This window comes from Dryas octopetala, chromosome 4 (assembly GCF_963921425.1).
Source record: "Dryas octopetala chromosome 4, drDryOcto1.1, whole genome shotgun sequence".
Classification (NCBI taxonomy): Eukaryota; Viridiplantae; Streptophyta; class Magnoliopsida; order Rosales; family Rosaceae; genus Dryas; species Dryas octopetala.
In genome coordinates this window covers 16,104,553-16,118,084 of record NC_141369.1, presented here as the reverse complement: position 1 = coordinate 16,118,084, position 13,532 = coordinate 16,104,553, and the positions used below count along the sequence as shown (strand labels likewise).

Here is a 13,532-nt window from a genome sequence, read left to right as displayed (position 1 = left end):
AATGGGGGCAATTGCCTTCACTTGACCCTATATAGGCCGGTCTTTAATTATTTGTACTTCTGCTAGAGCATCTTTAATTACTGAAATTTAGTTATATATACTTATATAATACCACTTATGTTAGTAATAACATAAATATTAAACTACTATATATTATTATAAACAACTATAAAAAAATATAAATGTAAAATGTTATCATATTAACATTATAAAAAATGTGTCATTCTCTAATAAAGTAAAAGTTATCAGTTTTAAGAAAATAAGAATCTCATTGTTAAGTAAACAATGTATATATATATATACAGGAAGCTTCAAGTGTGGGATCTCACATTTAGTATTAAATAGACAGTTTTATCGAAAATATTTGATTCGTCTATTTGTTTGATCAAAGTTAAATAGACAAATGATTTCCGATTTGGCTAATTGTTTGCAAGGATGATTTATGAATAGAGACCTAAAAAATAGATGGTTTGGATTGTTGAAAAACTACATGAAGCTCATCCGGCCCATCCCATATTTAACACTAAATGTAAATATGAGAGATTATGAGAGATTTGAAATTTTGGTGAGATGGCCAACTTGGGCGGGTACATTAATAAATAAATAAAATTTCAACTGAGACGTGTTCTGCTCCTATCAGCTTCTCTCTTTGAGCTATTTTGTCAAACACCTTGTCCCCACCCGTAAGAAAATTATTGGATTGATGGGGGAAGCTCATGGCTGTGGCAAAGGGTGAGTGAGGGAAATTTCCTTCACTGGCCCCTCTACAGGTCCACCCATGCATCGTAAATTCATGGAAGTTACAGAAAAAGATCCACGTTTAGAAATAGCCATGGCCTACTTATATATAGATGATATAAATGTTATTCATTGACGATATATTTGCGAGTCTCTAGCTAGCTAGCTTGCATGTTTCCAGAGCATAATGATGTCTCGGACATTCAACCAATTCTTCCTCTTTGCAGTGTTAGGTGGTTTTGCTTTAAATTACCTTATGCTCTTAGTTCATGCCCTGGATGATCAGTCAGGTATATATGAACATCTGCACTATCATAATCATATTGTTTATTTTGTTCAACAATGCAAATTATAACATGCCCAATTAAGAACCTATAAATATATATAATATATGTCTGTATCTGCAGGCTTCATTAGCATAGATTGTGGCCTAGTAGACAATCCCAGCTACAATGAAACTAAAACAGGCATCACCTATGTTCCAGACACCAACTTCATTGACACTGGTGAAAGTAAATTGGTATCGTATAAATACAGAGATGAGAATCAAAAGCCGTACATGTCTCTTAGGAGCTTCCCTAAGGGACTCAGAAACTGCTACAACATAAACGTTACAAGTGGCACCAGATATTTGATCCGAGCAGGTTTCTTATATGGGAATTACGATGGCCAAGATAAACTACCGGAATTCGAACTCCATCTTGGACCAAACTTGTGGGATTCAATGGGGTTCGAGAATGCCTCTCTTAACACATTCAGGGAGCTCATACATGTCCCTCTGCGAAGCTACATACAGATTTGTTTGGTGAACACAGGCTCTGGGGTTCCATTTATATCAAGAATTGAACTCAGGCCCTTACCTAGTGACACTTATAAAACGCAAGGGAACGAGACCTTGGCATATGTCTCGCGCTACGACACGGGTCTAATATCCAATGATCTGAATGCAGGATACAGGTGAGAGTACTCATTGTAGCAGAACGTAAGTAGATTAATGTATGTAGAATGATCCAATTGGCCGGTTTCGCGTCTGTTGGATGCTCTAATTCTAACACTCATCTTCTATATGCATGTCTGATATATAGGTATCCGGATGATATTCATGATCGCTTCTGGTTTAATTATAATGATCAACTGGATGATTGGACACAGTTAATTACCGCATTCACCATCGACGATGAATCGGACAATGGTTACCGACCACCATCTCTAGTTATGAGTAGTGCTGCCACGCCAAACGATCCAACAGATAATTCATTGGTTATTACTTTCCTGCCACCCGAGGGTGCTGATAGAAGTACAGAGTATTATTATTACTTGCACTTTGCAGAAGTTGAAATGCTCCAATCCAACCAATCCAGAATGCTCTATGTTAGTAGAGATGGAGAGCGCACTGTTGATCCATTTGCTCCTACTTACTTGTACACAAGTACTGTTCCCAGCAAAGAGCCTTGGCGTATTACAGGACAATCTGTTGAGATTGCAATCTCTGCGGCTGACACCTCTACCCTTCCACCCATCCTCAATGCTTTCGAGATTTATATGGTAAAGAAGTTCTCAATATTAGAAACAAACCAACAAGATGGTAAGTATTTTTATACATATATTTCTCCTCACCCACAAGCTTATTTATTGATTTATTGCCTTATTATTTACCCACTATGTAACTGAATAAGATTGAGTTTGATGGGATTTTCTGTTTGTGTTATGAAAATCTAAGTTGATGCAATCACAAACATCAAGTCAAGTTATGGAATTGAGAAAAACTGGCGAGGAGATCCATGTTCCCCTCAAAAGTACTCATGGGAAGCTGTCAAGTGTAGCTATCCTGAAAATGAGCCCCCAAGAATCATATCCTTGTAAGTATATATCAGTATCTCTTCTCAAACTTAATTACTCTTGATCATTATATTAATTTCATTTTAATTAATTCCATGCATAAATGTTTTAGTGAATTTAAGTTATGGAACATGCAATCTGCAGGGACTTGTCCTCAAGTGGATTAACAGGGGAGATACCTCCTTCTATATCCAAGCTCACCATGATACAGACATTGTAAGCATATATGTTTTACTGTGTGTGCATAGGATCCTAATTTCATTTTGCGCCATCAGTTTTAAATGAGTTGAGCTGCTCATGATTTCAGGGATTTATCAAACAACAACTTAACAGGAACAATTCCAGACTTTTTGTCTCATTTCTCACATTTAACTGTCCTGTAAGTTAATTATTTGGTTATACATGCATATATGCATGATGGGGCTAATTGATTAGTTAGAAAACATGGCGACTGACAGACTGCTTTACCTTTGCAGAAACTTGGAGAATAACAAGCTCACAGGCTCTGTTCCGGTAGGATTGATAGAAAAAAGAAAGAATGGTTCCCTAAAGTTAAGGTATATATGCTTTTTATAGAAAACCATGACCTCCAAACTTCGTGTTTGACTCCCTCTAAAACTGTATTACAGCTAGCTTAGAGCGATTAACTCATTTATACAGATGCCACCAGTTTCTATATATTCATGAAAAAAAATATAAAATGATCAGGTTGTGGACACGTAAATCTTGCAGGAATCGTGATCACACAGGTGTATCCCAGCAAACTGGATACTGAGAATTATAACACCTGCTACAAATACTACAGAATTTATATCATTGGTACCTGTAATTGATCAACATCTAACTAGTACTGTTGCTGTCAACCATTTTGATGTCAGTTTGTGCGAAAATCCAACTCTATCTGGAAATTTTTCTTGTGAAAAGAAGAAGCACAATTTCATTATTCCTGTAATAGGGTCAATCGCCGGAGTTTCAATCCTCTTATTATCTGTAGCAGCTATCTGGTGGGGCTTGAAAAGGAAAAGACAACATGAACAAGGTAAGACTTCGAAACATTTGTTTTTAAGTTTTTTTTTTTTTTGGCGAGCATATAAAATGCAGGTTGAGGCACTTTGTGCTGCAATCATGGCAAGAGTTCGACTGTTTATGTACTAATAACTTGTTATAATCACTATAAATGATGCAAAAGCCACTTTCGAGTCCAAGTCAACAAAACAACAGTTTACATACTCTAAGATACTCAAGATCACCAACAACTTGGAGAGGACTCTTGGCAAAGGTGGATTTGGAACAGTTTATCATGGCCGCATAGACAAAACTCAAGTAGCAGTTAAGATGCTTTCGCCATCTTCAATTCAAGGGTATCAACAATTTCATGCAGAGGCAAGTTTGTCCAACTAAACAATTGCAAGCAATGATTTTGTGGTCAATCATATATATATATATATATACATATATATAATGAACTAAGATTTTGCATTTGTGGCCTCTTAAATTACAGGTTGATCTTCTTACGAGAGTGCATCATATAAACTTGACAAGCCTCGTAGGATATTGCAATGAGAAAAACAAAAAAGGGCTCGTGTACGAGTACATGGCCAAGGGAGACTTACATGCATTTCTTTCAGGTTTGACTGCAGCAACTGAAATAACTCCATCAGTAGCGAAGTTGTCAATTTCTTAGTACACCTAAATTGTACATTGGTCAATAAATTGTCTGAGATTCTTTTATTTTTTTATAGATGTAGATACCAACTCAACTTGGGAAGGTAGACTTCAAATAGCAACAGATGCTGCACTAGGTCTGCAACTGAATGGTTTTCATAGAATCATAATCCTGTTGTAGAATATCCTTGTTTGAATTTGATTTTTTGACAAGTGATGCCTGAATTTTGAAATGCAGGATTGGAGTATCTGCACTACGGTTGTACGCCACCTATAATCCACAGGGATGTGAAATCAACAAATATCTTGCTGAATGAAAATTTTCAAGCCAAACTATCTGATTTTGGCCTATCTAGAGTTTTCCCTCTAGATGATGGGACTCATATATCAACAGGTGTTGCTGGCACTCCTGGCTACCTTGCCCCTGAGTAAGTATTTTTTTTAGATTGAGTAATGCTACAAATTAACAATCCTAATTAATGTGGCAGTGTTTCATTTAGACATCTTAATTAGTATTTAAAGTATTAATATGTGTCAGTGAAGCAGACTTTAATTAAATAAAGCAAGAAGAAGAAAGAAGAAAGGAACTATAACTGGGCATTTTAGCAAATGATTTGAGTTGCATGTTTGGCTTTGAAGGTACAGCAAGTCAAACAGGTTAAATGAGAAAAGTGATGTCTATAGCTTTGGGATTGTCCTGTTAGAGATGTTAACAAGTCGACCTGTTTTTTCGAAAACACAAGAGAGAATTCACATCAGCGATTGGGTTGGTTCGATGCTTGAAAAAGGAGACATCTACAGCATTGTTGATCCCAAGTTAGAGGGAACTTTCAATGTTAACTCTGCCTGGGATGCTGTGGAACTAGCAATGGAATGTGTATCTACAAACACTGCCGAAAGGCCAACCATGAGTGAGGTGGTGGTGGGACTGAAGGAGTGTTTGGCAAAAGAGCTGGCTCCAACCAAGAAGAGTCGTGAAACTAAAAATTCCATGGTGATGTTTGAGAATTCAATCACTATGCAAAGTCCCTCAGTTAGGTAGTAGTACTTTTTTTGGCCAGAGTTAGGTTCACAATAATGCAATATCCAATCTACTCTTTAGTGTTCATTTATCAATTTGGCATTGCTTTGCAATTCCAATTTGATTTTAAGATTGTCTACCTTTCTTCTGTCGTTTGGGCTTCCTTTTTCTTATGTGTAGATTTGGGCTCTCTTCAGTTGTTGGAGCTTTTGTATGTTTGTGTTTGGGCTTTTTTTAGGTTGGGCTTTCACTGGTTGGCCTTTGTGGCTTTAATAATTCTCGGGAAGTTCTAAATGTACCCCTAAACTCCTTTTCTCACCCTTTAAAAAATTGGGATTTTTTAATTTTCAGATCAAAATTACTAATTTACTTACCTAGCAGGATATCCAGTTGCATTATTGAGTTTCATGACAGCATTGATGGCTGAGTGTTTGGCAACTACATCTGCGCGTCTGTGTTTGTTTACTGTATTTGCAGTTACAACATTGCAATTACGTTATATATCCTCAACTAATTTAAATCTTCAACTAAAAAATCCTCTATACTTTGCTTTAAATAAATAAATAAATAATCTAATCAACCCCACAAATATTAAAATTCAAGTAGAAAATCAAGGAAACAAATTGCTCAAAATGCAAATGCAATAAACAAGTTGCATGTTGCCCCACCCCACTTATACTTAATAATGAATAGGGATGCTCAAGACTTTATACTATAAGACTCTACTTAATTCCTTGATATGGGATACTATTCTCAACACAGTGTCAAATACTTTGTGGACTGGATTATGTACATAATGGTTGCAAGCCACCCATAATCCATAGAGATCTAAACACTTCCAACATATTGTTAAATAAAGACTTGCGAGCCAAGTTAGCTGATTAATTTTAGGATTTCTTAAGTTCTTGCCACTCATGTATTAATAGATCCCATGCGAACATTTGGATACCTTAATCCCGAGTAAGTGGAGCACTATTCTGATAATCCCTGTCGTTTGGACTATGTTTCATTTTGATCTATGTAGATTTAATTGTGTCAATTTAATTAGTCTATGTAGTTTCCTAATGATTGTAATTCTTTAGTTAATTTTATCTAATTGTGTCAAGAAAAATATGATGTGCATGATTTAGGGTATTTTAAGTAGTCGGACAATAATGCACAATCACCCGAAAACCAAAAGCACTCTTGCCTGTGTGAGTGCTTCACGCGCTAATTTCGTTGAATAAAATTGACGAAATTATGCGTGTGTTCTTGTATTGAAATTATTTGGAAACTACATAGGTTAAATTGGCATAATTGAAACTATATGGACAAAAATAAAACTTAATTAACCCAAATTACAAGAACCAAAAACAAAATTTGGCCTTAAAATAGTGTAGCTTATCCAGCTATACTATCATTGAAGGAATGAGTTAGAAAATTTGACATATGTAAGCAAAATTATTAAAATAGGTGACAATATATAACACCACTCTTATACAATACAGCATTAATTGGGTGCTTGAAAGGTACAACACTAATAAATTACCCATTCTTATTAATACTTTGTAAGAATGGGCTGTTAAAAATTAATAAGGATCTTTCAATATTCCATTGACCTACTCAAGTCATAATGGGTAATTTATTAGTAATGGATCTTTCAAGCCCATTGACCCACACAAGCCAGGCTGGCCAGCGACCTCCAAGTGCAAAGAGGATATAGCTTATGTTTTGGCCACTAATTGGTCAGTTGATTAATATAAGTACCAAAAGAACTTGTGCACACAACAGAAGTTTATTCATTAATTTCTTTGCTTCTTTATCAAAACAAAATGCATGAAGGTAGACTTGCATTTTATGGAATAAATTGCACATAAAACATTTAAAATTATCAAATGTGGCAGCTCTTGAGATGATGTATACATAAGGGTAGACTTGCATGAAAGGATAAGTCTCTTGAGATGATGTATACATAAATTAACATCGCCAACAATGTTTATATTTGTTATATTAATTTTTCTTAAGTTTTAAGGTCAAAGGATTGATGAGAACTTTTGACTCTGTTGTATGCCAGTTCGGCAAGAATCTGCAACGATGTAGCTCACATTTTAGCTTTTTTTTTTTTTTTTTTGTTTGTCAACGCTCATTTTTAGTTAAGTTGGCGCTTTCTTGTTCTGAATTTTCTTATTTGGATTGAGGAGGACCTCAACGGCTTTCCTCTCTGCTGTTAGACATGGATTGGATGTAATTCTTTTTCGAAATTCAAAGACATATAAGTTCATTGTGAACAAGGCTAAAAATGATAAAGATTGATAAAATGGAAATTAAAAAAGCATCACCAAGGCACCAACAAAGACCGTAAAGTGATTATATCTAAGGAATTGAACGATAAGGAAATGGTTTGTATTGAATGCTAGAGATATCACATTTTTTGTATCATATATGTACCACATCTCAAATAAAACTGGAATCCACTTCTATAGGTGGGCCCCACCTTTATTCGAGAAGTGGTATACATGTGAGCCTAAATTCAGAATTGAGTTCTCTGCTTTGTCCATTATAAATTCATGAAATGTACCAAAATCAGTTCCCACGACTTCAACTTTACATTCTATATAAATGCTATATATTCATTGAAGACTGTTCGTATGACTAATCATCTCGGCATAACGACAAGTGACATAAGGCTTAACATCATGTCGTTTGGGCCTAGACCCAAAGACTAAGCCCCCGCTAGGCTCCGGCCTCCTAGGCCTTGACCTTCTAGGCTCCGGCCCCATAGGCTCCGGCCTCCTAAGCTCCGGCCCCATAGGCTCCGGCCCCATAGGCTCCGGCCTCCTAAGCTCCAGCCTCCTAGGCCCCGACCCGTGTCAACTCACTCGGATCCTCGAGACCGGTGACACGTGGCGCTCCTACAGTGCAAGTCATCACAAGGGACACGTGTCATCACCGGATTGGCTGACACTCTTCCAAAGGTACTATAAAAGAGGTACCTTCTTGTCACGAAAGAGAAACTGAAATCATTATTATACTATTCACTCACTCTGCTCTCAGATTTCTCTGAACACTGACTTGAGCGTCGGAGGAGCTTTGGCCGGCACCACACCGGTGCCCTTCCCGCTCACTTTTGTGTACCTGTGCAGGGTGCTTGGATATCATTATCTCTCATTACTCACCAGTCGGACCCAGCTACCCGTTCCTGCCCCACTTCGACGTGTCATCCGCTCAGTGGTGGGTCAACGGGCCTACGTGGTTCGACTCGACGTTGACTGCTCTACCATTTTTGGGCATCAACAGTTTGGCGCCGTCTGTGGGAAAGTTACAACTTTTCCCCATTGAATTCTCTACCCTCAGTTGAGGTGCAAAAAAAACCTTCCGAGCTTCCGAGCTTCCAAGCTCCCTAGCTTCCGAGCTCCCTAGCTTCCGAGCTCCCTAGCTTCCGAGCTACCGACCCTCACAATGTCTGACGGAGGTCCTATCCTCGATCAAGTCGACAACACCCCGCTGGTTGACAAGCGAGGTAAGAAGACTGCCGAATCTGATCAGGAGGAGTACATCCAGCGATTGGAGGCTCAGCTCCAACGAACCCAGGAACAGCTCGACCTCTAAAAAGGTGCAATGCAGCTTTATGAGCGACTCCTCCTCGACAGGGAAGGACATACCACTCCCCGGAGTGGTGAGAGGAGGAACCCCCATGACAGGGACGAACACACCACTCTCCGGAGTGGTGAGATGAGGGATCCCCCCCGAAGGGACCAAAATGTTCCCCGCCAATTGGATGTAGGGCAAGGTAGCCATCCGCCCCCAGGTTTCCAAAAGAGACTTGTCCACCCGGTCAACCGGGCTCGATCTGGCGAGCATCCTACCCGCTCTGAAGAGCTCCACATTTATCAGGACTGTCGTCATCTGCTCGACGACAACCGCTCTCGGCGAGAAGAGCAGCGGACGAACCGGGACGAATCCCACCCGCGTCCCCAAGACTTGGGGGAAGAGCAGGCTCCTCGTTCCAAGCAACGACGGGGAGAAGAGCAGATTTTCTCGGCTGGGCGCCGCGCAGAAGATGACACTTTCACAAGTGAACAAGTCGCTGACTCCGGTAACAGCGGTTCTCTTCCACCAGACCAGCTCCAGCAACTTCTCATGGACATCAGTGAGCGCCTGAAAAGAGTGGAGGAAGGAAGTCGGGGTGGGCACCCATCTTTAGAAACAAGGGAGCTGCCTGGACCTTTCACAGCTCGCATCCTATCCACTCCTCCGGTTGGCGACGTCCGGCCTCCCAAAATCACTCCATACACAGGGAAGGAAGACCCATATGACCACCTCATGAGTTTCAGATCCGCTCTGGAATCTAAAGGTGCTGATGACATTACGAAGTGTCGAATCTTCCCTTCCACCCTCTCTGGCAGTGCAAGGGACTGGTTCTACCAACTTCCTCCGGGCTCGGTTGATTGCTTCAACGAGCTCCGAGAGCTCTTCCTAGGCCAATATATCATCCAGACCGATAGAATCTACACCACGGATGACTTGACTCGAGTCCGACAGGGCAGCAGGGAATCCCTCCGGGAATACATCACTCGATTTCAGCTAGAACGATCTCGGTGTCGCGATTGTGATGAGAAGGTAGCCTTCGCTGCTTTCAAGGGTGGTCTCCTAGAGGGGGACTTCCTGTTTGAAATCAACTGCCGCAATCCGCGCACCTACAAGGAACTCATGCACGAGGCCATTGCCTATGCCACGGCCGAATTCAAAACATATGGGAAGAAGCCGCCTACCATGGATCGCCCAAGTACCGACCAGGCCATCATAGTGCCACCCCAGCCCAAGCCCTACTCGGGTAACCAGCATGGGGGGTCCGGGAAAGAGTTCAATAAGTTCACCAAGAAACAATTTGGTGATGGTAGAGGTGGAGGACAACGAAGGGAGGAAACCTATCAGACATCCTATGCCTCCAGGTTCAAAGTCTATACAATTCTCACTGTTACTTATACAGAGTTGTATCCCCAGATCAAGGACATACTTCCTAAGCTCCCACCCCGCCCACCACAAACACGATACCGGGCTAACAAGAATTTCTTTTGCCTTTACCATGACGACCATGGCCATGACACCGAGGCATGCAGAGCTTTTAAGGAGGCAATAGAAACTTTGGTACAGGAAGGAAAGTTGGATGGTTTTATAGACAAGGAGGCCACCGAGAAGGCCAAGACCGACGGACAACGCCGGGGGCGGGTCAATACCATCTGTGGGGGCCCGACCCTCGCTGGCAACTCCAACAGAGCTAGGAAGGAATACGCCCGACGTGCTCAACCATGCTCCGGCGTTATGGCTGTAGACTTCCACCGTAGCAAAAAGACTCCTCAGCTCGGGTGGTCGCCCATTTCCTTTGCTGAGGAAGAGGAACGTGATTTGATCTTCCCACACGATGACCCCTTGGTCATCGAAGCCACCATAGCTAATTTTGATGTGGCTCGGATCCTTATCGACTGTGGTAGCTCCGTCAACATCCTCTTCGCCCCAGCCTTCACCGCTCTTGGAATCGACCAGGAGAGGCTTGACCGGTCGATCGCTCTTTTGCTCAGCTTTTCGGGCGACATGGTCACCCCTCTTGGTGGGATCTACCTTCCCCTCACCCTCGGGAGGTATCCTTCGTCCGCTACCACAACTACTCAGTTTTTGGTGGTCGACTGCCCCACAGCTTATAACGTCATCCTGGGACGACCGGCCCTTAACCAATTGAGGGTTATGATCTCCACTCACTTACTTTTGATCAAGTTCCCGACCCCATGTGGAACGGGGGTAGTCAAAGGCAATCAAGTGTCAGCCAGGTCCTGCTATATAACTTCAGTCAAGAAGAAGAAAGAGGTCAAGCCCTCTATGGCTGTTTGTGTCTCCAACACCTGCCCTACCCCAGACGCCCTACAAAACCATTGAGGTCGTCCGTCCAGGCACATACAGGCTCCGCGCCACAACCGGCAAGGAACTCGGCCGCCCTTGGCGCGCCGAGCACCTCCGCTACTTTTACAAGTAGACACATGTTGTACCCCCCGGGGACTTTTTTCAATTTCATCTATGTTATCGCTTTCATAAATGAGAGTCCTACCACGGACAGATTTTTCTTCATTTTTATTCAAAGTGTTAATTGGCTGTATGGACCCCCGGGCCATCAGACATCCGACCCTACCCATATCCGCCCCATGCATTCAAGGGAAGCCAAGTACCATGCATTCAGGGCGCGGCTATGGCAAATGCATTCAAGGGAAACTAAGTACCATGCATTCACGGAAGTCCTACCACGGACACTTTTTTCTTCATTTTTATTCAAAGTCTTAATTGGCTGTATGGACCCCCGGGCCATCAGACATCCGACCCTGCCCATATCCGCCCATGCATTCAAGGGAAGCTAAGTACCATGCATTCAGGGCGCGGCTATGGCACATGCATTCAAGGGAACTTAAGTACCATGCATTCAAGGGAAAATCAATCTCATGCATTCAAGGGAAACTAAGTACCATGCATTCAGAGAAAAATCAATATCATGCATTCAAGGAAAACTAAGTACCATGCATTCGAGAAAATCCCACAATACCATGTATTAAAGGGAAGGGCATCCTACCCCATAAACGGGTTGGACACCCTCCAAATCATCCAAATATCATAAAGTACAAAGGGAATAATCGAAAGAGTTTGTAATTTGGCACGGGCTACATCCGACCCGACCATATAATCCAAACAAAAATAGGGCGATGGTCCGCCCACCCCTGCCCCCGGGCCTTGTTTGCTTCAAACATTTATTTGGGATCCTCTCCCATGTCATGCTCCCCACCTGTGGATGCTCCATCCTCGGGCTCTCCCCCCTGGGTACCTCCCTCTGGGACGTTGACATGCCCATCATTACTGTCAGCCCCTAGCAGACCACCTGCTTGGCTTGGCTCAGCTTCTCCTCGCACTGCTCCAACTCTTGCCTAGCCTGGTCTGCCTCCTTCCTGGCCTGCAGTAGCTCGGCCTGCAATGCATTGATTAGGCTTCCTGCCCCGGCTCGAACCCAGGCTTTCGCCCTGCTCACCACCCAGGCTTCCGCGCCGCGCACCCACTCAGGCTTCCGCGCCGCTGACACCAGCTTTCTCCGAGCTTCCGCCTAGTGCACCACCAGCCCCGGCCCGAGCCCAGGCTTCCGCCCCGCACACCTGCCCATCAAAAAAAAAAAACAACCAAAAATCAAGATGGGAAGTTCTCGGAATACCAAGACAACACTATGGACATATCAAGATCGCTACTGGTTTCCCACCCCTCATATGTGCTCTTCCACCCCCAAATTTACAACATTCACCCTATCACTTTTCACATGCTCAGCCACCAACCAGTTATCAAAGCCAATATTCAAAAAATCAATTCAAGGGGAAGAGCCATGACAACCCATGCCTTACCAGTCTTCCGCGGCTTCAACAGCTCAGACGGGTTCCGACCCACTCATCTTGTTTCCTATGTACCTGGCAAAAAACACAATACCCAATAAATTACAAAGTCCAAAATGTAGGCGTGTGGCCTACCCAGGGCTCGGCAAGGTTCATACCCACCTGCCCCTCCACCTGCCTCTACTCACATTATCCACAAATTCACAAACAGAATTCCAAGGTCCGCCTCAGGCTGGACGACCACAACTTCTCAAAGTTCTCAATTTTTTCAAAGGCACAATCAATATATCCAGTGGGTAGACAAACTTTTATTTGAATTACCTACCTCAAAGTAGGAAAATCAAGCAGCCCACCGCAACGAGCACCACCTCCACCCGACCCCCCTGCACAACGCGGCTGCACCCGAGCCCACTGCTGCAAGCAACCCGAGCCCATTGCGAGCAGCCCACTGCTCCGAGCCGAGCAGCCCACTGCTCCGAGCCGAGCAGTCCACCACCCCCGCGCCAAGGCACACAGCCGACCTCTCCGACGTCCGCGCACACAGGCCCGGCCCGAGCCCAACCTCCACCTCCAATCCGAGCCGCGCAGCTCTCCCCTCCAACCCGCGCCGACCCGAGAGGATCAGCCCGCGTTCCGACCCGAGCAGAGCCGCCGCGACGAGAAAGCCCGAGCCCAGCACTCGCAAAGGCACCTGCACTTCCGCCCACCCGCGCTCGGATCCGGCCTAAGCTCAACACCCCGAGCCGCGACAGAACACCCGAGCCGAGCACCGCCCACTGCGCGATCCGAAACCCCGCAACCGCGCCGCCCCGAGCCGCGACAGAGCCCGAGCCGAGCAGCCCCTGCAGACCCAAGCCCGCCGCACTCCGACCCGAGCA

General features: G+C 43.4%; 1 protein-coding gene across 2 annotated transcripts; it reads left to right on the top strand.

Annotated features, from left to right (window-relative positions):
- Nucleotides 1-892: 892 nt before the first annotated feature.
- On the top strand, nt 893-5,603 carry LOC147287339 (putative leucine-rich repeat receptor-like serine/threonine-protein kinase At2g19230). Of its 2 annotated transcripts, none has more exons than XM_086239292.1 (13): nt 893-1,028; nt 1,146-1,695; nt 1,824-2,323; nt 2,459-2,597; nt 2,722-2,793; nt 2,885-2,956; nt 3,054-3,134; nt 3,456-3,616; nt 3,767-3,960; nt 4,079-4,205; nt 4,320-4,379; nt 4,481-4,670; nt 4,882-5,603. In XM_086239292.1, exons 1-13 carry the CDS (start codon nt 926-928, stop codon nt 5,282-5,284), a joined length of 2,652 nt encoding a protein of 883 aa, XP_086095418.1. In that variant the 5' UTR covers nt 893-925; the 3' UTR covers nt 5,285-5,603. The 2 variants fall into 2 exon arrangements, with proteins under 2 accessions (XP_086095418.1, XP_086095419.1); XM_086239293.1 differs by having other exon boundaries at nt 4,781-5,018.
- Nucleotides 5,604-13,532: the final 7,929 nt, after the last annotated feature.